General features: G+C 41.4%; 1 protein-coding gene across 1 annotated transcript; it reads right to left on the bottom strand.

The window, feature by feature from the left end:
* Positions 1-5,683: 5,683 nt before the first annotated feature.
* On the bottom strand, positions 5,684-24,898 carry SQLE (squalene epoxidase). Its single transcript, XM_009560011.2, has 11 exons — positions 24,181-24,898; positions 20,846-21,098; positions 20,382-20,562; positions 17,677-17,773; positions 14,243-14,356; positions 12,466-12,637; positions 12,077-12,172; positions 11,365-11,507; positions 10,218-10,314; positions 9,600-9,687; positions 5,684-8,947 (listed from the first exon to the last, which is right to left on the bottom strand). The coding sequence occupies exons 1-11, from the start codon at positions 24,463-24,465 to the stop codon at positions 8,755-8,757; spliced, it is 1,719 nt and encodes a 572-aa protein (XP_009558306.2). The 5' UTR covers positions 24,466-24,898; the 3' UTR covers positions 5,684-8,754.
* Between the last annotated feature and the right edge of the window lie 358 nt (positions 24,899-25,256).

Below are 25,256 nucleotides of genomic sequence, written 5' to 3' on the forward strand. Positions count from 1 at the left end.
ATAGCTGATCAATTGGGTCAAATTCATGGCGCTACATCCTGACACCCCGGCACCTGTTGCTCTGCCACCTGATGATCTCACTAAGCAGGTCCACAAAAAATTTGGGCACCTGGATGTGGGTGGCGTATACGGATTAGTTCGAAGGCAGGGTATTCCACATACCCAGTGCCCCTCAGGAGCCAGTGCAGTGCAGTGCTGTCTATGAAGAACTGAAAGCTAAAGTTCCTCAGCAGCCTTGTGGGCAGCTCAGAGGAGGGCAAGCGAGCAGCAGGAGGCTGAACGGCTTTGCACAGTGATAACAATTCAAGGATGAGCAGCACTGTGCTCATACTCTGCTTGCTTCAGGTCCCTGGAATTAACATGAAATTTTATTGGCTTTTTATTACATTTGTAAATTAAATTCCAGAATAATGTGAGCAGACTGGCACAGCCAGCACTACTCCTGTTTCTAACTGTTTTGACATGTAAGATTGAAAGGCCTGGGAGAAAAACTGCTAGAAAAAGAAACAGGACTGAACTCTGATGGCTCCTGTTTAGCCGATCCCCACCTGTTCTTTGCAGTGCTGGTATCCTTCTCTTCTCCACTGTTTTGCAACTAAGAAGTCAGAAGCCCCCCATCAGAACTACTCCTGTTCAGAGCAGAGGAGTCACCATGGGGCATGCAGGGCCATGTCCAGTTGGATTTCTAGTGTTTCCAGGGATGGAGACTCCACAGCCTCTCTGGGACACCTGCCCATGTGTTTGACCACTCGAGCAGTGAAAAAAGCTTTTTCTTATGTTTAAATGGAATTTCCCATATCTCAGTTCATGCTCATTGCCTCTTGTCCTTTCACTGGGCACCACTCACTGTCACTGGGATCTATCTTCTTTATTCCCTCCATCCATCAGATATTTATCCACATGAATAAGGTCCCCCCAGAATCGCAGCTCTCTCAGCATCTCCTCATGTGACACATGCTCCAAACTTTTAATCATCTTCATGGCCCTTTAGTTCATCCATGTCTGTTTTGTACTGGGAAGCACAGACATGTCTCACCGAGGCTGAGCTGAGGGAAGAACCACCTCCCTCAGACTGCTGGTAGCACTTTGCCTTAATGCAGCCAAGGAGGCTGGTGGCCATCACTTCAGAAATGAACTCATCTCCCTCAGGATCCCAAAGCTTTATCTGCCAAGTTGTTTGTCCAGCAGTTTGCCAGCATCTGGGGTCATCCCTCCACAGACGCTGGACTTCCCATTTCCCTTTGCTGAACTTCATGAACTTTCTGCCAGCCCATTTCTCCAGCCTGGCCAGATCCCCCTGAGCGGTGCCCAACCGTCTGCCGTGTCAGCTGCTCCTCGTGGGTCACCTGCAGACATGATGAGTCCATTGCCCGGGTCAAAGACCTTGAAGATTACTGGCCCCAGTGCCAGCCCTGGAGTACACCCCTAGAGACCGGCCTCCAGCTGGGCACGGTGATGCTGAGCACGACCCACAGGTCCAGCCATTCAGCCAGTTGGTAAAGCCTGATTTTCTCTTCATAAATCAATGCTGACTACTCCTAGTCACCTCCTTGTCCTTTGTATGCTTGGGAATAGTATCCAGGTCTGTCACCTTCCTAGGGATCAAGGTGAGGCTGCCTTCCCCACAGCTTCCTTCATCCTCGTCCTAGCATTTCCCGAAAACAAGAGAGATGTTTGCTGTTGTCTGGGCCTCAGGATCACCACCACCATTCACAGAGCACGGAGTGGCTTCCTGCTGACCGCTGCCAGCTCTCCCTGCACCCAGGGGTGCGTCGCACCCACTCCTATGGACTTGGGTACACCCACATTGTTTAATTCTATTCCCCAGCCTGGTCCTCTGCTGCAGGACTGAGCACTGAGCTGTGGGGTTCAGCACTGCCGAGTGTCGTTGGCTCACCTGTTCCCAACTCAACCTTTGCAAAAGCTAAACCTGTGTCATGGGGGAAGGGGGAAGACTGAATCATCACATAAATCAAGTTATCATCAAATCACGATATAACTAATGTCCAATTATTGCTTAGTCATCACTTGATTACCATTTGATTTTCATTCGGTCATCAATTAATTAATAATTCATCATAGTTCAATCATTGTTGGAGCCCAAGTCTTATGAGGAGCAGCTGAGGGAACTGGGGTTGTTCAGCCTCGACAGGAGGAGGCCAAGAATAGACCTTATTGATCTCTACAGCTCCCTGAAAAGAGTTGTAACGAGGTGGGTGTTGGACTTCTCTTCCAAGTAACAAGTGATAAGATGAGAGGAAATGGTGTCAAGTTGCGCCAGGGGAGGTTTTTCCGAATTCGATATTAGGAAAAATTTCTTTATCAAAAGAGTGGTGAAGCATTGGGGTAGGCTGCCAGGGAAGTGGTGGAGCCTCCATCCCCGGTGTTCTAAAAGCATGTAGATGTGGCACCTTGGAACATGGTTTAGTAGCATGGTGGTGTTGGGCTGACAGTTGGACCTGATGATCTTAGTTTTTTTCCAACCTTAATGATTCTATGATTAATAGAACCTTTTCAGTTAACCCCATAACGACTTCTCTTACGAATTCATCTGTGAATTCATCTGCAGCAGGAGGAAGAGGGAAAACAATAGTGAGGTTGCATGAAAAAAAAAAAAAAAGAGATGGGGGAGGATGGGAGTTGGTATCACCCAGCATTAATGACCTGAAGCCTTTAATGTCCAACCCATGTTAGAAACAGATCCTCCTACTCCAACAGGTAGGAGATTGAAGAGCAATAGAGGAAGATTACAAACTGGTGTCCAACTATTTTTCCCTATTTGACTTTATTTTTGAGCTTTTCCTTTAAAAAGCTCTAAACTTTCCCAAAACCAAATGCAAATATCCTGTCCCCACTACACAGATACAGTTTCTTAATGTTGTTTAAGTTAAGCCACACAGGAAACTCTTAGCACATTAGGGCTTTTGTAATTAATGTAATTACGATTGAACTCCAAGTTTTAGGTCCTGTTTAAGAGTTACTCGGGGCCCTGACAGGAAAGCAGATTACAAGGAGGAGCTCAATGGCAGCGTAAACAGCTGCTGTGACTCAGAAAGCAGAAAAATCAGTGATAAGAGCATTAGGAAAACTAGGGCTCACAGGCAGACAAGAATAAACTCCGGAAAAATAGTTGTCATTAGTTACTGCAGGTGAAGCAGTCTGTAAACACCAGCGGGCATCTTTCCTGTGCTTGAGTTTGTCACAGGGAGGCCTGGTAACCTGTGCCTGAAGACCATCTCTAAAACCTGGCTGCTACACCAGAAGACCCTTCTTCCATGGCTCATCACTGTCTCTAACCTTCAGAAACGGACATCAGCAAAGGCCCAAAGCTTCACTTTGCAGTTTCTCTTGACCCTGCCTGAAGCCTGCCAGGCTCCCTCTCTGACATACCTCAGTGGGTGCACAGGCTCGTTTCATGCAGAACTGTGGAGTTTCACTTTAGTCCTTCACTAACAATTTCCAACATCCTGTTTAGCTTCTTGACTGTACCTGCAAACCAAGTGGAAGCTTGGAGAGGCCTAGTCATGGTGATTCCAGGAGACTCACATCTGGGTTCCACCATCAGGATTATTTTTCCTATTGTGCAAGGTAAACAATAGGAAAAGGTCCTGCAGCTGGGTTGGAGCAAGCCCAAGCACAAATACAGGCTGGGCATCACCACACAGAGAATGCATTGAGAGCAGCCCTGAAGAGAATGACCTGAGGGTGCTGGTGGATGAGAAGCCCAACACAAGCCAGCGAAGTGCACTTGCAGCCCAGAAAGCCAACTGTATCCTGGGCTGTCTCAAAAAAAGTGTGATCAGCACGTTGAGGGAGACCCCACCTGGAGTACTGCGTTCAGTTCTCGGGTCCTCAGCAAAGGAAGGACATGGATGTGTTTGACTGAATCCAGAGAATGGCCACAAAGACGATCAGAGGAATGGAGCACTTCTGCTATGAGGACAGGCTGAGAGAGTTGGGGCTGCTCAGCCTGGAGAAGGCTCTGGGGAGACCTTATAGCGGCCTTCCAGTACTTAAAGAGGACACAAGCTCTTTATCAGGGAGTACAGTGATAGGCTGAGGGGTAATGGTTTTAAGCTGAAAGAGGGGAGATTTAGATTAGATATTAAGAAAAAACTTTTTACTGTGATGGTGCTGAGACACTGCCACAGGTTGCCCAGAGAAGTTGTGGATGTCCCATTCCTGGAGGTGTTCAAGGCCAGGTTGGATGAGGCTTTGAGCAACTTGACCTAGTGGAGGGCATCCCTGCCCATTGTAGGGGGGGTTAGAACTGGACGATGTTTAAGGTCTCTTCCAACTCAAACTGTTCTATGATTCCATGATTTATGTTACTTTACTTATATTAAGAGTTAATTTCAGTTACTATTGAAAGTATCATAGCATAGTAAGTTGGAAGGGACGTTAAAGATCATCTAGTTCCAACCCAGCTGCCATGGGCAGGGACATAACACTAAAGCAGGCTGCCCAAGGCCCCATCCAACCTGGCCTGTACCCTGCCAGCTTTTATTTTCAATATCTGGAATAACTTTATCTCAGCAAACTCTGTCATGCTGCTGTTCACTATGCAAAGCACAGGAGCTTGTGCAGCTCTCTGAGCTCCACAGGGAACAATTTAGGAATGCTGACACTACTTTCCATGTAGTAACATGATGCTGAGCAAGCCAGAATTCCAGGATGCATAATTTATCAACTGCCCATATTTATTCTGGATTTAATGGGTTTTGCTTTTGTCCAGAGAGCAATATGTGGAAGCACTGTGAGCCAACCATAAATTACTGCCCAATGACACAAAACATCCAGTGTGCATCAACAGTAAATACCAACAAGCAGTTTCAGGAGATGTGAGCAGCCTTTGAAAGCAGTGCGCGTCCCAGCTTCCACATAGGAAAGCGGTACAAACAACACGCTCAGCAAGCACGAGAGAGAAATACAACACAGAAACTGACGTTATCAGGAAGAGAGCAATCTGTTTTAATTATCCCCTTTTTTGAGATTTCCATGGTGTTTAGAAATCCCAGTAACAGCACTGATGTGGAACACCTTGATAACAACCAACTTCAAGTGTGGTTCTTCAACACCAAATCTTTGACAGAAACAGAGCTTGGGCAACACAGATGATGTGTGTTCTTTGGTGGTGATGGCTGTTTTATCCCTGAGTATAGCACAGATATCAATGCAATAGTTTAAAGTCTTCCAACTGCTATTCAGACATCATTAACAAAGCATTTACATCTACAGAAAATGATGCGCTCCTCTTTCCTTCAATTGCAGAACAGACTTTAAGGCCTCTATTCATACACTTTCCAGGAGAGGTACTGTAATTATACTTGAGATTTCTATCATCACATTATACTACTATTGTCTCAGAAACAGAAGTAATGAATTACAAAATGCATCAGTTCATCCAGGACTTTTTTGTTGTTCCAGGTGATACAGTGACAGTAGGAGGAAAGTCACCACCACTCTGCCTTTTACTTGCTTGCACTGGAGCTAGAGGGGCACTAAACACAAACACAGCCCAAACACGTGCCACTCCTTAAATGAAATCCAACACTGCATGCCTGCACTAGCAGGCATTTTAAAGCTGTAATTAAAAAAACCCTCCCATTGCCCTTGTATTTTCCAGTAAATGGCTCGTTCAGAAAAAAAAAAAAAAAAACCCAAAAAGGGATGACCAGGAACAGTTACATGACACAAATTTCTCAAGCAAGCTCTACACGCACAAACCAACTCACCACCTATGAACAAGCCACCAGACCATTAGACTAGCAGAGAATGCAATTGCATTTTCCTCTTTCCTCCCCACCACTAGCAAGTTTTCACATTCCTGCACCATGTCGTGAGCTACAGTCTCATCGCTATGGACAGGTGCTTCTCTTGCTCCTTCTGCTCTCCTGTTTGGCTGTAGCTGTCACTGTTTCTGGACTACAGGGACAACCACAAACACAATGCATCTCTCACGGCCTCAAAACGCTCACTGAAGTGCACTGCTAAGGGTGCAGGATGGTATCAAATTGTGCAGTGTGAAAATCCTTAGAACCAATCCTTAGAACTTCTTCAGAGTCTACAGATTTATTTATTCAATGCAATACGCAATATGTCAGTTTCTTGTGTGTGCACTGTATTCTGCTCAGATTCTGAATCATGCCTGTGACACACCTTTCCCAGCACAATGCTTCCCTTTGCAGCATAAGGGTGTAAGAAATGAAACCCAGGACTCTTACAGACTGTCTGCTGCATACTTCTGCTGGCAATGTTAGATTCCATTACCCACTCACTGCCAGCTTTACTCTTCTTACTCTCATTTGGCTCAACTGCTTCTTTCGTGACACTCCCTTCACAGAATCACAGAATAGTTTGGGTTGGAAGGGACCTTAAAGATCATCTAGTTCCAAGCCCCCTGCCATGGCAGAGACACCTCCCACTAGATCAGGCTGCTCAAAGGCCCCATCCAACCTGGCGTTGAACACCTCCAGGGATGGCGCAGCCACAGTTCCCTGGACAACCTGTTCCAGTGCCTCACCACCCTCATCGTGAAGAAATTCCTCCTTATGTCTAGTCATCCTCCAGTCTCCCTCTGTATCCCTGAAAAAAACACCTCAGCTAGGGACTACCAGAAAGAGCTTGGAATTCTGCTCTGTTTTCTTTCGGGAGTTTTCTTCCCTGCGGCAAAGTGCTACTGCGTGCCTCTGATCAGCTGGAGGAGGCCCAGCTGAAGCAGGAACCCAGACAATGCCGTCAAAGATCAACTCATCAGTAATTTAAGTTAGAAGCCCACACTCTGTGCAGCCTTGTCTAAATCTTCCCAGTTTGTGCGATACTTCAAAATAATCCTTTGCCATCTCCTGAGGACAAGGCACATAACCATTGAATGAGTCATATTTTCAGGTTGCTCTTCCTGACACATGCATACAAGATTTTTATCATCCCCACAGTAATTTACAATAAGTGGTCATTATCCAGATCATCAAGACACTTAACTAGGCACTGGGTTCAAGAAAAGAGAAGGAAAAAAAGCCAGCTTAAACACATCTGTAAGTTTACGTACACTGGTATTTCCTGAACTATCAAGACCTAACAAAACTCATTAACCAGAGAAACACAACAAAAAAAAATCTACAGATATCATAACTTTTTAATTTCAGTTAGCTGAGGATGTGTATTTGACCAAGGACTGTTCATCCCTGACTTCAAAAAGACTGACTGCATAGAATATAAAAACATAGGAAATGTAAAATTAATCAATATTTTCAAAATTGTCACAGATTTTGAAAACACTGGTATAAATTCTGCAAACTTTGTACACCCTTCAAGGGGCATCATTTAGTTACTGTATATTTGAAAATCATATTACTTTATCCTGAAGTTTAAACATAGACATATTTGTGGTGAGGGTAATTTCAAGAGGGTAGCAAAAGTGACAACGGTTAGAAAAATGTACATAATTCTACTTCTGGAAAAGAACAGGTCATTTGAGATATCGGTCAAATAGAATACCAAAAAAGCTTCTCCACAGGTTTTTTTTTCACAGTCCAACATAAAATATGTACTTATACACAGCTTATCCAATCAGTCATTCTCAAGATATAGTCAAAGCTTCATCAGCACAGAGAAATGCAACCTGTTACTGCTCTCTGAGCTCTCGGCTACCCTGATGTGTGACAGTTAGGCAAGCCAAACCAGGAGAAGCCATAAAGCGATACACAAAGCAATCGTAAGAAAGGTACAGAAAAATGAAAATACACAAGAACAAAGGAAAGCGTACTGATGAAGAGAATATTGAGAGGAACAATGACCAACAGTAAAAGGCATGGACTCCTTAGCAGCATGCAGTAACTTCTACAGAAAAAAAAACCCCATACTCCAAGTATTAAAAGGACACTAATATGGTACTTGTCATGAATTTTAAGAAGTAATATTAAAGATTATTGTGTACTGGAAATAGGCTGGACTGAATTTGTTTCAGTGGATCCAGTTTGTTGCTGTGCTTCAGTTCATGGCAGTGTTAAACTACAATTGCACACACTCCAAGCAAACTGAAACAATTCCCCAAAGTTTTTAGAAGGAAGTGAGATACGAAGAAAGTTTCAGAAAGATGTGCTTTCAGTACCTGAGTGCAATGCAGTAGCCAACATAACTACGGCTTGATTATTACTCGTTTAAATTAAATCTGGTGTAAAGACTGATTTCAGAATAGCAACATGGCACTTGCAACAGTGACTGAAGTAAAAAATATGGTGACACCTCAAGATCTGCAATCCTTTACAGTGTCCTTTTAAGTATCAGCAGACTGAAAAAGAAGAGGCAAACCCTAACGAAATAACCCAAATCAAGAATGTTCTTACAAAGAAACAGTCTATGGGACTACTGAACAGAAAAAAGCATGAAGGATAATAGCAGCATATGGTTTAGAGTTATCACTTTTCAGTTTATTAATATTAGTGGTGCACTCGGCAATGGATAAAGCAAGGAATGAAATTCTGACAAAACTGGCAATTGCTACCATGTGTCAACACTTAATCATGGTCCTTGTAAACAGCTAACTCCTTTTTGAATTTTACTTGCAAAGCCAAGAATATTTACATATAATATATATGTATATAACCACAAAACCAAAATTAAATCAAATCCTTATCAAGGAAATTGCATTTTGAAGAGAAGAAAACATAATACGATATTAAATAGTACATGTCCAAAGATTTTGAAGGCATCCTGATTTTCATGTTTTCTTCTTCTGTTTATTCCCCCTGGATTTTAGTAGACTAAATACTGCATTTCAGAGTAAATAAGTGGAAATATTATAGAGCAGCTCCGGTAAAGAATAGCTCCACTATTGAAAAATGCTCGAGGTGTGGTGATCCAGGACTCTGACTTAAAGCAAAAATATACAGCATACAGTGCCACAGCAAAGAAGTGGCCAATCAGTACCATTGGTTTAGGAGATAACCTGCATTAAAAATAAATAGATAAAGCATGTAAATAAAATCGAAAAGCACTGACAAATTTTCATTTTACAAATAGAGATCTCCACTCAAGATTATGCCCCCATCGATCCAGGCAGCTCTGATCCTGCCATCTCAACTAAATAATATAAACTCAGTTTTAGCTCTCATTCAAAAACGGACCAATATAAATGCACACATTTTCATATACTCAAAGTAGTATGATTTATTGCACGTTTTATAGTTTCTGAGGAATAATTCAGAAGACCCTAATAGTTAACTGATTTCCCAGTTCCTCATGCTCATTTATGGAAGATCTCATCCTTCACTAATGTCAATTCAAGCATGAAACACGTCTACCAGCTCCTCTGCTTGTCAGGACCCCTATACCTCATTCAAACTCCCATGCTCCATACATTAGCCTCTCTCCAGCTTTTAGTAGCATCTTTTACAAAGAAAAGTAAGAGCCAGCATTTAAAAACATAGCTTCTAATAAAGCCTCAATCTTTAGCATAATCCTAAAAATATAGGCTCTTGTGGACCACGGTCCCTGTGCAGACCTGACAGACTTGTAGTGAAGCAGATCTCACGATCCTCACAGAGGCTCATGACCCTTGACCCAGTTCACATTAACTACTACCAGCACACTGAACTTACACAGAAAGCAACCCAACAGGTCCTGAGACACATTCTCCACCCAATCTGAAGTAATGGAAACAGGCTTTCTTTAGCTGGTGCAAGGAATCTACAAAATGAATTAAAATTATGCAACGATTACATTCAACCCATACCAAAACATTTTTTGGTGTACACAGGAATGCTATTAAATCCAGGATTTTGGTAGCTGTTGTTCTGTTAAATTCAGCTGGATCTTGAGCTAGTTTTATTTAAATAGAGGACAGTCTTACAGAATATCTGCTTATTTTTGAATTAACTGACATAAGAACAAGTATCTTCTGATTTTCCTTTGTTTGTAGCGGTTTTGTGTTTTTTTTTTTATACTCACTCCAGATGCCCTCACATTGCTAAAACTTGGTTTACATAGCACTAGAACTAAACACCCAGGCAGAGAACACAAAGTAACTAATTAAAATCCTTTGATTGATATATATTTTAATATATATCAATATACAGACATATACACACACATATGTCCATGTGTTTGTATGTATATGTATTTAAGTATATATGATCACACACATATACATCCCCTCCCCAAGCTTATTTAGTTACCAAGTTGTAATTAGTCAGAAGTTATCTTTAAAATATATTTACCATCTGTGCCAGCAAAGAGTTCATAAAGTGCCTGGGCAAGAACATTCACTACAAAAGAATGAGATTTTTTTCTTGACCAATAAAATGTTTTTTTCGCCTGAAAAAGGAAAAAAATATTTCCATCAGTGCATACAGAAGAGCATTCAACAGATTCCCAGAAAGTCACGCTTGTGAAAATTAGTGATAACACTAGACTGGTTCCAAGCTAGGTCATTAAGTAATTTTCGAAACTTGTCATGCTAGTTATCTAGGTTCCTCTCACATTAAATATAGAAGAAAAAGACAGTTCCAGGCTGTGCTTCATCTCATCCTGTAGCAGGTGCCTGGGGTAGGTAAGAAATTTCTGTTGACTGAGAATAAGTAGGAGATAACTGAAAGGCTGAGGCGAGTAGCTAAGATGTAAGTATCTGCATTTGGTCAGGTAAGTCCTGTATTGTCCTGACATTCAGGGTCCCTTTAAGTGCTTCTCATTTTCCAGATATACTTTCTGAATAATTTACTTTTAGTCTATAATTATTCTAGCTGCAATTTAGCCAACTGACAATATGACTAACCTGATTAAAAGCAGTGAACAAATAAATAAGAAATCTTATTATCTACTCATCAGATTTTTTGGTCTAAATCTCACTGAAAAAACAAACCAGCATCAATACTGATGGTGCTGATTTCTGGGAAAGAAGGATGCCTTCTAATTTAGGACTGGGAGATTACTGCAGCAGTCAAGAGCCAGAGGAGCATTGAGATGCCTCTTGAAAAACACCGTTCACGAGCTCATTGTTCTCTAAGCATCACTCACACAAGTAGAATCGTCTAAATCCAGCCCATTTAAGATAAACTTAAGTTACAGGGATACCAGGTTATACTAGCAAAGCATGCTGACCAGACACAGCACACCAGTCTCCTTAAGCAAAGCACGGCAGGTCAGTAAGCACAGTTTTGAATCTGTCTTTTGTCACACAGCCACAGCACTCACAAATCACAGCTCTGCTTCTTGGTGAATGCCTAATGTATGACTTATCTATCCAACCCTCTGAAAACTCATGTGCCTCACCAATAACTTACATGTCCCTGAGTTGCACAGAACTTGAAAGCGCATCATTAAATTGCACCAAAATCTGCCTAAAAGAAGTCTACAATAAAGCTTCACCTTAAGAATGTCAGAATCTTCATAAAGGTCTGGAATATCCTGCAGCAAAGTTCTCCATATCTTAACATCGTTTAAAACAACACTCATTCCTCCACCAGTTAAAGGGTGTCTTATATTATATGCATCTCCTAAAAGAAGAACACCTAAGAGGAAAGAAAAAATTAATGGGATACTGCATCACCATTACATAATATTAAAATTCAAACCTCCTATTTTCTTAAAAACCAAACTTACTATGAATCCATTCCCACCAGAAAATAAGATGGATAACCAATAGAAATTAAAAAAGAAGAAAGGAGGAAAAAACCCCAATGTCATATTAGCAGGCTTTAAGATGAGTAAGGTCAAAATATTTTTTCCCCTATAGATATGTATGTGTGTGTGTCAAAGAACATAAACACACAAACACTTTTTACCGTAATTTCTTTCCTTTTCTAATTAAGTTTTGCTTAAGAAAAGCACACTTGTCTAAGCTTGGGCAACTGAGTTACTTAAACTTAAAAGTAAAGCAGGCACTGATTTGAAGTCTGATGTCAATATAAACATTCCAGTTAAACTATGCCCAGGGCACATATTTTCAAAATATTACTTTTCATAGAAGAATTATGAGACAGTTGTATTGAACATAAATATAAATCTAGGACAACAAAGCCCTAAGTCCCAAAAGAAGTTTATAAAGCCTTTTCCCCTCCTTTTATTTCTCAATACACACCTTTTTTATTTACAGCTGAAGGAGGCAAGAAGCTGGCCGGCATAGTCCTTAAACGATCATTCTGAACTGCTATTAGGAACTGTTCCTTTAAGTGATCTGCAATAACCAAATATTTGCATTACATTACTTAGAGTCTAAAATAATCAGCACACTACTCACTTCAACCTTTTCTTAGAGATACACTTAAGAGATACACTTCTGAATTGCTAACCTCACAGACGTGAGCTCAACAATCTGCTTTGATGTGGAATTGAAGAAAAGTGAATGATTACTGAAACAATAACTGCACATGTGGAAAAAGTCCACATAGTTTGATGGAGTCAGTGAAATGTGCCTTTTTTGGCACATTTAATTGTGACAGTTATGGATGGAAATCTTTCTAGACCTACCAGGTAGTTGTGGATGAACATTCTCAATCATGTATTCCTTTAAATTTTTTGGCATTTCCCCTCGGATATCAACAAGGACTCGAGTCTCAGTTGAAGAAATCTGATAGACTAGGACTGGACTAGTTTTAGCTAAAACAAGTTCAGCATAATTAGCTTTAAACTGTGGCGTATCCTTAAAAAGAAAAGATAAGAGGAGAAAGATTGAGACTGACTGATGAAAGGATATGAAACTTCAGCTATACAAAAGCATTTTCTGAAATATTTTGAAATAAAATCCAATATCAGATTAAGTTTGTGTAGTTTTCTTTTTAAATGAATAAGAAAAGTGTTTTTAAAAAGCAAGTTCCGAACTTCAGTGTACTTACAATTCTTTTAAAACATTTTAATATTGAACACATTTTAATATTTACTAGAATATACATCAGGTTATACATTTCGTTTGAATACCTTACTAATACTTAATACATGCCATTGAAAACCTGTAATGTGATCAGTGTTACAGTTTTCCGTAAGATCATTTTGTTTTCTTTTCATAAAAAAAGCAGTGGGAGGGAATGAAATACACTAGTTTGTATACAACTACATGGAGAGAGCAACTGGGGAAGAATCATAGGAGCCTATCTAAATAGGTCTTAAACAAGTTTCCAAAAGCAGAGAAACAGGAGGCGCTGGGCAGTAACTGGGTTAGGGACCCAAAAAGTGCTTAAGTTCCTCCAAGTCAGTGTTTCAAGTACAGTGAAAATTCTAGATTTGGTCCCTTCTCCTTTAATTACTTTTGCTGTTAATGCAAGAGTTAATGCCACAGAAGGCAAGACCCAGCCAGGATTTTCACCTAGGTTCTCCAACCCCCAGCTAGCAAACACTTTCTTGACTTTACAGGTCCTGAAGGTACCTGGTGACAAGGTTCCTCACCCTGGCAGGAGCACAGTCTAAGTATTCTTCTGGAGTATAAAACACAGTTGGTTTAACCCACAGCTCCTAGGATGATCTAAAGCTCAAGATTTCTGCTCTCTGAATGAATGTCATAAGTATTAGGATAAAGTAAGTGTCACTATCTTATCTTAGCTACCTATACCTTAACACAAATAAACCAAAGCACCTATACCCAAGGAAACAATTTTCGAGATCATGTTCCAGCTTTACAATGGTGCCTATCTCTAATTCAGAGACTAGTGCTCTATAAATTGAATAGAAATAGAAATAGCGCACATAGCACTACCTTATATGAGATGCTGAACCTTTTTCTCTTAAAAACATTCTGAATTTTCTATGAGCCAGCCTGTTGAGTCCAATGCTTGGTTTAAACTAGCAATGCCGAATCTGAATCCAGTTTTTTTTAAACTCTCCCTTGTTCAGCTGTATGTTTAAGATAACACTACATGCCGCTCCTAAAACCGTATCTAACTTTGAACAACGATATCTACTTCAAAAAAACCAAACAACCCCAAAACTGACTCACAGTTACTTAAAAGTGTTTTAAAAGAGTTGAAAATATGATCTGTAACTGCACTAAATATGTTAAGTCCAAACCAGAAAGTTCAGCTAGAGCTGGGATGGATTATGCATCAATAATTTCAGAGTTAAAAACATAGACTGAAATTTCCAAGCATTTTTCAAAAAGATACAGAAACTGATAGAACAGCTGGATAAATACCTAATGGCATAGTTCTAATTGATTCTGTTGGAAAAGATAATAATATATTCACTGAAATGCAGACCCACATTAAGACGCAAGAGAATAACATAATGCTTGCATAGCATTATACATAAAAGTTACCTTCAAAATGCAACCAACAAAATGGGATGAAACAGTAACTTTGTTAGAGACCAAGGTTTTTCTAAACTTGGAGAAAAGTCCATCAGCTACAACAGTAAGAGGTGCATGAAGTTCCTGCAGCATAAAGAAAAAATAAAGATACGATATTTTCAATTTTGCTTCAGAACAGTGGGAAACAACCAACTTGCTCATTTTCATACATTACGATGTCCTACAGAACAACAAACATAAGAGGATCACAAACCATATTTATAATATATGTATTAAGAAAAACAGTGCTTGTTACCCTCCTCATATTCATATTTAACACTATTTCCCCTAGAAGTTGATCTAATAATATATACTTCAGCTTTTCCAGACATGCATTCAGAAAAAAATAGTTATGGGGACTGCGTAAGAACTCAGATAAAAAGAAGACAAGAAAGTAGCGTAATTGCTCCTCTCAGCCCATATGCTCTTCAAGGGAAAAAAGAAAACAAAGAAGAAATTTTACATTAAAGAACCATGACTAAGCAACAAAACCAAACCAAAGTGTAACAACCTGAAAGGCAGTAAGCATACCAAGGCCTTCTTTAAAAGACCAAGCAGTTAACTCTGAGCAGTTCCTAGCATACTTACGAACTACAACAACAAACAGTGTATACAGACAAAAAAACCCCAAATAATATCTGAGTAAACTGTTTAGGTCCACCCTCAATATATGCACAAACTCCTAATGTTTAGCACATACACTGAACTCTAACATAAACAAATTATTCTGTTTAGTAAAATTTATTTTTAAGCATTTTACTGCTATGGCAATATAACATTACACTAGGAAGCATTTAGATGTTTCCTTCCACCTACAGGTTTCTTAATGTCAGTATATTCAGCAATTTAACTGCAAATAACTATAGATTTATATTGACCATTAGTCCTTGGCCTTCAATGATGTCATACATTTGGTGTGAGCAGAAAAAAAACCAAACAATTTTCCTTTTAAGCCTTCAGGATGTAATAAAGCAAAAAAGCATGCCATGTTTCATTAGTACTCCTGAAAAATATTTTTCTATTGGAAAGAAGCAGCTAGTGAGCCAGTATCCGCATGGGTTCCTTTACAAGTGGTTCTGTCCTGCTTAGGAGTGGACTCAGTCACTTGTGTCACACATCCTTACATCTTTTGCTGTGTGAAGGGAAGTCAGACAAAATCATATGAGAGTAGAGCTGAGTAAAATAATAACCATTTACAGTGTCTGAACTTAGAGAAGTGAGCTTCTTGAGAAGAGCTAACAAAACCTCTTTCCTATTGATTCCTGTCTCAGATTGCAAGCTCTAATTATTCCTAATTTGAGAGCAAGGTCACCTGCCCATATGGGCTCCCTGGTGTCTAATGATCTGAACGTTCAAGCTACAATTTTTCCACAGACAACATACTAAGACCTTTAGTCTTCAGTTGCCTGATTTCGGTAAATTGTAGAAGTTGACTTTTAGCATACTGGCTAATTTAAACCTCATTTAAGAGAATAAAAATCTCAAAGACAACGTGGAAGATAATAGGGATGGAGAGAACAGAAAAACACAGGCACATGACATCGATGAGCCTCCTTTCTTTATGAAAGCAGGCTAGCGAACGTAAACAGGCTTTGGGGTTTGGGGTTTTTTTTCCCAGAGTAGCTTCCCAGCTGTAAAAAGTAACAGGTAGGGAAACACAGTTCAGAAATGTTCAGTGGAAATTTCTTACACGGGATTTCTAAAGTCAAAGATCTAGGCCAGCAGATGAAATAGCTCTTTCCAGCCACGGAACTTCAGCATTCAGAGCAAAACATGAATTTGTTCATCCCCATTATGCAGATAGGAAATTCAAAGACTTAAGAACAACATCCATGCTCTCAAGAATGATACAAGCAAAAACATTGGTCACCCTACTGCTGGTCAAATAAAGCACACTTAAAATTAAAACAATATTATCCATAAATGCGTAAAGCTTAAACACAAATCTCAAAAGGAACCTTCAAGATCATCCAGTTCCAACACCTCTGCCGTGGGCAGGGACACTTTCTACAGGTTGCTCAAAGCCTCATGCAGCCTGGCCTTGAACACCTCTAGGGATGGGGCATCCACAACTTCCCTGGGCAACCTGTGCCAGTGCCTCACCACTCTCACAGTAAAAATTTCTTCCCCTCCACCCCCCAAACAAAACAAAAAAACCCTTTAACATTGCAGGATGATGAACGACAATTTTATTTGGGGAAAAAAAAATCCAAGCTGAAACCACTCCACAAAACCTCTCCCCCTTTCCAGTAATGATGTGTGATTCAATAACTTATTCTACTACGGTGGATTTCCTAATACGCTGTTATTCATTTTACATGATATGTAAGACAGACTAAAGGAACAGCACTTGGAAACCCCTGTTCCTTCAGCTACCTCAACAGTGGTCAAGGATGCTTTCACTCAACTCTCTTACAGCTTCTTACTTACAACACTTAGACATCAAGCAGGCTGAAATACCATTTGCCTGAGGAGGGTCTAAAACCACCTAACTCTGCTACATCTGGGGCAAGTACTTTTAAAAAGCTCTCTTACACATGGTATAATACCACCATTCCAATTTCTAAATGACCTAAAGATGAGAGAGCTTATTAGTGATGCTCAGAGCAGTATCTTCCAGCTGCTCAGGAACTTTCTCAGTCTTGTATGGAGGCAGTGGAGTGTAGACAGGAGATTCTTATATTCCTCATCAGAGCACATCTGAGCACATAGATCACATAACTTTAGACAGCAAAGGAATTTTAAAGTCAACAAAGAAGGAGATTAAAAATGTGGCTTTTCTAGAGAACAACTTCAGCATGTAGGTGCTACCTAGACTTGTCTTTCCTAAACTTTTTATTATACAAGTTCACACAGTTTCACAGCATTTAGGCAGCAGCTTAGCACTAGTTGAGGCAACAAACATTAATCAAGTCAGTGGCTCAATAAAAATAGGCCAGAATGCTCTTTCTGTGATCCAATAAATGACTGGACAGAGCTATATCTATAAATGGGCACCTATATTCTTATTTTCAGACACCTCAATCGATGGTGGAAGTATATGTGGAAAAGCAGATCATTACACACTGGCAAAGCACACATCTTAATATATTGGGTTTTTTCCATCAATAACTCTCAAAAGATTTTAAACTACAGGCATAAGTATGCTGAAATAAATAATGAATTGAATTCTCCAAACACTGAAAGCAGAAGCTGCACAAGAAGTTATAAAAAGTATTCCCATACACCAGCACTGTATCCACTAAAAAGTAATCACCCTTTATTACAGCTTTCACTTTCTTAATAACTGCTATTTCTGTACCTGTGCTTTAAAATGGAGGTTTTTAAAAAATTGTATACATATAAAAATCAACCCTCAATTTTCTTAGTAGTTTAACAAAGACTGTTACAGAAAACTGTCTTACCTTAGTATCTCCAGTTTCTTTGTCCTTATACTGAACACCCACGACACAGTCATCTTCCTCAAGCAACTGTAACACAGTCCCCTCAATGAATTTCGCACTTAAATAAAAGAGAGGGATTAGAACAGAATGGAAGAGGATTAACGATGCCAACATTTCAAGGCACTAGACACAGAAGGAAAACCAGATTTTCAATAATCTTGTCTCTGCCAACACTTAACAGTTTGTTTAAATTTCAAAGATGTGCTCTTGACCACTTTCAGAAGCCACATTAACTGCCAAAAAGTGCTTGTTACTACTTTCAGTTCAACACTGCCATTTGGTTTGATACTTCAGAATATTCTAGAACTGCAGTGCTTACATACAACACTGTACCACTCAGCAGAATTCCTTGCTGTATTTCAGGTGCTCCGAGGCCATACGAGTGATGTACAGAGGAGTTTGTGCTTCAGATTTCACGTAGTGAAACAAGTCATCCCTAAATGGTGGGAAATGCTGACAGCACAGGTGTGACCTAACTCCAAGCAGAATTCAGAAGCAAGATCCAAAGTAGCGCTTCAACACTTAATGTGCACTAGATAAAAGTGAGGTACCTGATTCTTAGAGAACTCGAAAGTAATCTAGCCTTTTTAGGACAGAGACGTCTAGCTTTTCACCTCAGGAATTCAGGATACACTTTTTGGGGTAGGATTTTTTTGCTATTTATGCTTTTAAAGTTTTGCTAATGCTTATGTTCAGACCTTAAACTAAGCATCTCTTACTTCTACCTCCCAACCACAGCTACTGAATTTTCACGAATTAAATCTCTGTAAACTTATATCCCTTGTTGGGTCTGAGCTGCTAGACAGCAAGGGAGTGCAGCAACATATCATATTGATAGCAGGTGGATCAGAGTCATGCAGATTCTATTGGCTTTGAATTTCTTTTATAGTTGTCATTTCAGTTATCTATTTAAGTGCTCACTTCTATCCGGTTCTCACCTACTAGAAGAACAAGTAGCTGATGATGCCCTACTTCCTTCCTCTGCAAAATTAGTTTTACTCATCTGAAATAAATTCATATTGCCTAGTACTTATAAAGAAGATAAATTAATCCCTGATTATTATCCGCTGTATTTTCACAAGCTTTGAGATGAAAAACAAAGCCTCATAGCACTATCAAGAGTTCTTGATCTCTTAATCAAGAACTGCACCTTAATTAAACATGCAGTTTTTCTATGCTACAATTAAAATGGAAAGCAAACATAAACAAAATCAACATTAAAGACAGTGTGGAAAAAGGGGAAAGAATTGAATTCAAGTCACAAACATTAGCTTTTGTAAGTTTCTGCTTCAAAGACTGTGTACAGCTACTGGAGTTTTCTCCACAAGTTGAGCAAACAGGTGCCCAAATTTCACTGAACTTGAATATTCACAAGAGGGATTTAGCTTTTATAGTGTGTAAACATCGTCGTCACTAGTATCAACACTACTAGCTGCCATCCTTTAGTGCTACTTCTAGTAATTCATATTGTAGTGCTCACAAAACAAAAAAACATCCCACAGAAAACAAGTGCTAGAATCTATTTGTTTCAATAAAAGTTTCCTTCTTGTCTCTTGTATAAAAGACAAATCAGTTAGTGACAGAGGAAATACCACACACTATTTTTATTAGGAAGAGAAGGAGGGGACTTCAAGATTCCAAAAACCAGAAGTTAATAACTGGAAAGAGCTACTTCCATTTAGTGCTTCTTTATAGCTATTTTGCTCGACTTCTTGTTATCAGAAAAAGCAGAACAACATGCAAATGTAAAAGAAGCTTGATTTCTGGCATCACAGACATCAGTGAAAAACATACACATCCCTGCTCATTGCAGGAGGGTCTGACTAGATGACCTTTTAAGGTCCTTTCCAACCCAAACCATTCTATGATGCTAAGAAATTATATCAGATATGCCACACATTTCTTAGAATTAGGTTAGGTTGGAAGGGACCCTTAAAGGTCATTTAGTTCAACCCCCCTGCAGCGAGCAAGGACATCTGCAACTAGATCCAGTTGCTCAGAGCACCGTCCAGCCTGACCTTGAATGTTTCCATGGACAGGGCACCTACCACCTCTCTGGACAACCTGTTCAAGTGTTTCACCACCCTCTTCCTTATATCTCATCTGAATCTCCCTTCTTCTAGTTTAAAACCATTACCCTTGTCCTATTGCAACAGCCCTGCTAAAACATCTGTCTGCATCTTTCTTATAAGCCCCCTTTAAGTAGTGGAAAGCTGCAATAAGGTCTCCCTGGAGCATTCTCTTCTACAGGCTGAACAATCCCAGCCCTCTTGGCCTCCTTGAAAAAAGGGATTCTATGCGTTGCTCACTGAGAAGACGTTGCTTCTTCTGGCAAAATGTCAAACCCAAAAGTCAGTAGGAGATATGAGTCCTACCTCCTTGAACTGTTCTTCTACACAGACAGGCCAGTATCTTCCCTAATACTTAAAGCCCATATTCCTGTAGTTTAAAGATTAACTTGTCCCAAATAGTAATGTATAATGTATATGCAACTCATGAACATGTCTACAGAAAACAGAACAAGTAACTGTAACTGTTACGTTTTCTCAGTCTTGTTCATTACAGCCTATTGGGACAGAGTGAAATGGCTAAGGAATCTCACAGATGCTGGGAACAGTGCTTCTGAATCTCTGTATTTCAACTGTGCCATTCACAAAGTGACTTACTTGGGTTCTGCCATAGCTGCCTTTCGGAGACCCATGATGAACTGGCCATGATGAAAAGATCTTCCACTCACCACATGGCCATCCTCAGATGTTGGATAAGGAATTTCAACCTCCGAATTGCTCTCTATGTCATGAATTATGTAACCATTTACTATTTGTGAATCAATACCTTCTACTGTATCTGCAAAATATAAGCAAATAAATGAGTTAAAAATGTCTTTAAAAAAGCTTAACTGTGTATGAAAAGAATTTCTTTTATATAGAGTCCAATTTTCATAATCAAAACACATGTTGAAGGATGAATATTTTCAAAATGGCATACCGGAAATACACAAGCAATTTTAATTCAAATATTAAAGGCAGATAACGTATTCCTTCATTTGCCCTGTAGGCATGCTTTTTCTAAAAACACTGTGTGGTAGCCGCTGCATTACAGATATATTTACATTTTGAAATACACTCACCTTCAAGACCCAAGTCTTTAAGTGCATTAACACCTCCAGGTTGCAACAACTCTCCAACTATCCTATCAGGTTCTTTCAGATCCCTCTCTATCACAGTCACCTTTCTTCCATCTCTAGAGAGCACTGTGGCCAAGGAAGAACCAAGTACGCCTGATCCGACAATGATGATTTCTGGATCATACTGGGGCGCTGCTGTTGTACTTGGAGCAGTCTCTGTCAGATGCACATCACAGACGTCTGCTTCTGCTTTATCCTTTAGAAAAGAAAGCCAACAAAGTTACAGGTGCTGATGTATCTGTACCATAACCTTGTCAGAGGGCTGACTTTAGACTAGTTCCACTTGGAACCAGGGGACTGAGAGCATATCTTCCAATTTAGTTTGGTCCAAAATGAAATCTCTCTACAATCTCTACAGTCCAATTAAAACACAACAAACAGAAAAAAAGAAAAACAACATCCTCCTGAAATGAAATCAAGATCCTCACTTAAAATCAAACCACTAACATTGCCTCAGAGAGACTAAAAGTCAAGTTCGTATAAAAGGCAGTAAGCCAAGGCTGTCCCATATTCTTTGTCTATAAAGTAACACACCCATGCCTTCATACCAGTGAACCACTACTAAACAGAGGCCTTAGCACTTTGCAATGAAAAATTTATCAGGTTCACTGGGAAGTGTGTTTCTCTTTAATTTTACTGTAAGTGAACCTACCTACTAAAATAACAGCTTACAGTAATACTCTGCATGGAGAAGTGTCAGCAGAGGCAGCTACCTGGAAAATGTTATAGAAGTGGTTCTGAAACGAAAACTCAGTCAAAAGTATAGGCAAAATTACCATTCACCTACATTTAAAACCGTTAAGAATTGACATACATCAGATTACACATCAGTTAACACATAAACTGGTATGTGAACCTCAGCTATGTTATAGTACCCTTCAAACAGCATCTAATCACAAACTACAAAATGAAAAAATGCCCTAAGTGCAATTCCATTGCACACTTGCAAGGCATTTCTCCAGCTGGTAGAATACAGTCCAATTTACTCTTTCACAAATGCCTCAGCGCTACAATGCTGACAGTGGTAAAAATACGATTGCATCAGAGAAACAAACACTCACAACAACACTGACACCAGGATTTCTAATGGCACAGTGTCATGTTTATACCTACAATGCAGCAAGAGTGTGCAAGCATTTGACACTGTCCTGCACAACATCCTTGTCTCTGAAATGGAGAGACATGGATTTCATGGATGAACCACTCAGGGGATAAGGCATTCCTCATGGGTTGGTATTGGCACTGGCAGTGTTTAACATCTTTGTTGCAGATATGTACGGTGGGATTCAGTGCACCCTCAGCAAGTTTGCTGACAATAAGCTGTGCAGTGCAGATAACACGCTGTAGGGAAGGGATGCCATCCAGAAGGACCTTCACAGACTTGCGAGGTCGGCCTGTGCTAACTGCATGAAATTCAACAAGGCCAAGTGCAAGGTCCTGCACCAGGATCGGGGCAATCCCAAGCACAAGTAAGTCTGTGCAGAGAATGGATTGACAGCAGCCCTGAAGAGAAGGACTTGTGGGTATTGGTTGAGAAGCTCAACAGGAGTCAGCAATGTGCACCTGCAGCTCAAAAAGCCAATCGTAGACTGGGATGCATCAAAAGTGTGATCAACAGGTGATTCTGCCCCTCTACTCTGCTCTCACGAGACCTCACCTGGAGTATTGTGCTCAGCTTTGGAGTTCCCAAAATAAGGTCATGGACCTGTTGAAGTGAGTCCAGAGAAGGGCCATGATAGATGATCAGAGGGATGGAGCACTAGAAGACAGGCTGAGAGAGTTTGGGTTGTTCAGCCTGGAGAAGAGAAGGCTCCAAGGAGACCTTATAACAGCCTTTCAGTACCTAAAGGGGGCCTAAAAGAAAGCTGGGGAGGAACTTTTTACAAGGGCATGTAGTGATAGGATGAGGGGGAATGGTTCCAGGCTGAAAGAGGCTAGATTTAGATTAGATATGAGGAAGACATTTTTTTGCTGTGCAGGTGGTGAAGCACTGGAACAGGGTGCCCAGAGAAGTTGTGAATGCCCCATCCCTGGAAGTGTTAAAAGCCAGGCCGGATGGGTCTTTGAGCAACCTCATCTAGCAAAAGGTAAGCCTGCCCAAGGCAAAGGGTCTAGAACTGGATGATTTTTAAGGTCTTTTCCAACCCAAACCATTGCACGATTCCATGATTCTATGAATTCAGATAATACAAGAAATTGGAGTAAAGGAAGGTTTTACCAGAAAAAAAACAAAGTAAAAATCTAGAACCTTTGACTTGCAGCCAAAAAAAAGTTTCAAGTTCTTTTGTGCAAGAGGTCCGGCTGAAAATGCTGAGAAGTATACAGGAAAGCAGCCAAACAAATGTACTGAACATGCATGTCCAGTAGGTAGCTTTAGATGGCAGGACTCCAGCCTCACATACAGGTCTCTCCACCACTTCACAGCAAGTATCACGCTAGGCTCAGTGGAACAGACTGCTGGTGTGAGCGCAGGTCCTGTAGCTATTGTACAAGCAATAGTTTAGCAATAATTTCCCAATAACTCTTTTCTGCAGTTGTATAAACAGATGTGTTTTATTCACAAGTATTAGGAAGCTGATCACAGAACCGCTGAATGGCTGAGGTTGGAAGGGGCCTCTGGAGGTCATCTGGTCCCAAGACCCCTCTTCTCAAGCAGGGTCAGTTGGAACAGGCTGCTCGAGACAACGTCCATTTGGGTTTTGAAAATCTCCAAGGACAGAGACTCCACCAACCCTCTGTGCCAGTGCTCAGTCACCCTCACAGTAAAAATCTGTTTCTCAATGTCCTGTGTTCCAGTTTCTGCCGCCTGCCTCTGGTCCTGTCAGTGGACACCTCTAAACAGAGCCTGGCTCTGTTCTCTTCACATGCTCCCTTCAGGTATTTTTATAGACTGATGAGATCCTCCCGGAGCCTTCTCTCCTCCAGGCTGAATAGCCACAGCTCTCTCAGCCTCTCCTCAGAAGAGAGATGCTCCACCCATTCATCTCTACAACAGACTGGCAATTGAAGATGTTTTTTATGCTAGAATAATAATCCTCTACTACAATTCTGTCTTGAAAAACATTTGATTCGATTCTACAAAACCCCTGGTCTATCGCTTAGGTACGTTTTCACACTCAAAACTAATGGAAAACATAAACAATCAGACATCCAGCATCTAAAGACAAACTCTCCAACCCTTTCTTGGCATCTTTCCCTCACTAGGACAGAGGGTCAGTGGCTGCAGGGAACAGCAACAGGACATGGCGCCCCTGAACTTACATCTGAATTGAACCTACCTTTCTGGATTTGGGTTCTTTGACTTGTTGAGATCCTGGGGTGGGTTTGGCCCAGAAGAAGCCAACAAGAGGTAGAGTTGAGAGAACATCAGAGAGCATCCCCAGGTGGGTTTTCCGCCGCTGCTGCTGCTTGGGCCCCCTGAAGTGGTACCTGTACGACAGCAGCAAGCCGAGGGAGAAGAACACAAGCATAGAGAGCAGCACCTCCTTGTTGGCGTAAGTCATCAGGTCTCCGCACTTTTTATAGATGTAGATGAAGGAGGCGATACCCAGAAAGGTCCACATCGCGAGGGGACCGCTCACTGGTCCTGGCTGCTTCCTCTGAAGCTTTCCTGTCGACAGACGCTGCCCAAAGCGGGGTTTTGTGCAAGGAATCAAAAATATTGGTAAAGAAACGCAAAGGCTCCCTTTGCGAAGGGAGGGATGGAAAAGCAAGGTGTTCCAGAGAGCCCTGTGGAAGAACAACCTCAACCTCGCCGGCTGCCAGAGACGGCTTAAAAAGAAAAACTAAAAATATCAATCTAAAACGTCTTCTGGAAGCTGCAGAGCTCGGCCCCGCACCTCAAGGAGCCGCGATGCTCCGGGGCGGCCCCGGGGCTCCTCCCCACCGCCAGGGACGCTCGGCGGATGCTCTGCCTGCGCCCCGCCGCCCCGAGGGAGGATGCCGTGCTGCCTCCCGCTCCTCCTCGTTCCTCCTCCTCGCCCCTCCGCCCCTCCGTCCCTCCTTCCCTCCTCCTCCTCCTCCTCCCGGCTCCCCAGACCCCGCGAGCGCAAAGGTAGGGATTGGGCGGGGGGGAAGATGGGGTAACACCTCACGACAGCGGGCGGAGTTATGCAAATGAGAAGCAGTGTGCCCCGCCCCCTCTGCACCGCGCGCCCAGTGCCCCAGCGGCAGCTGGCCAATCGCCGGCGCTATGCCGAGATGGCGCTATGGCCAGGCGGCCAATCAGAGCGCGGGGTAGGCGGGGCTTTCGCCCGACGGGCTCCTAGGGCGATGTGACGACAGGAGGAGGGCGGGGCGGGAGCGCGGGGGTTGCCATGGTGACGGGATGCGCGTTGCGAGGAGCGAGGGTGCC

The sequence above is a fragment of the Cuculus canorus genome, chromosome 2 (genome assembly GCF_017976375.1).
Source record: "Cuculus canorus isolate bCucCan1 chromosome 2, bCucCan1.pri, whole genome shotgun sequence".
Taxonomy (NCBI): Eukaryota; Metazoa; Chordata; class Aves; order Cuculiformes; family Cuculidae; genus Cuculus; species Cuculus canorus.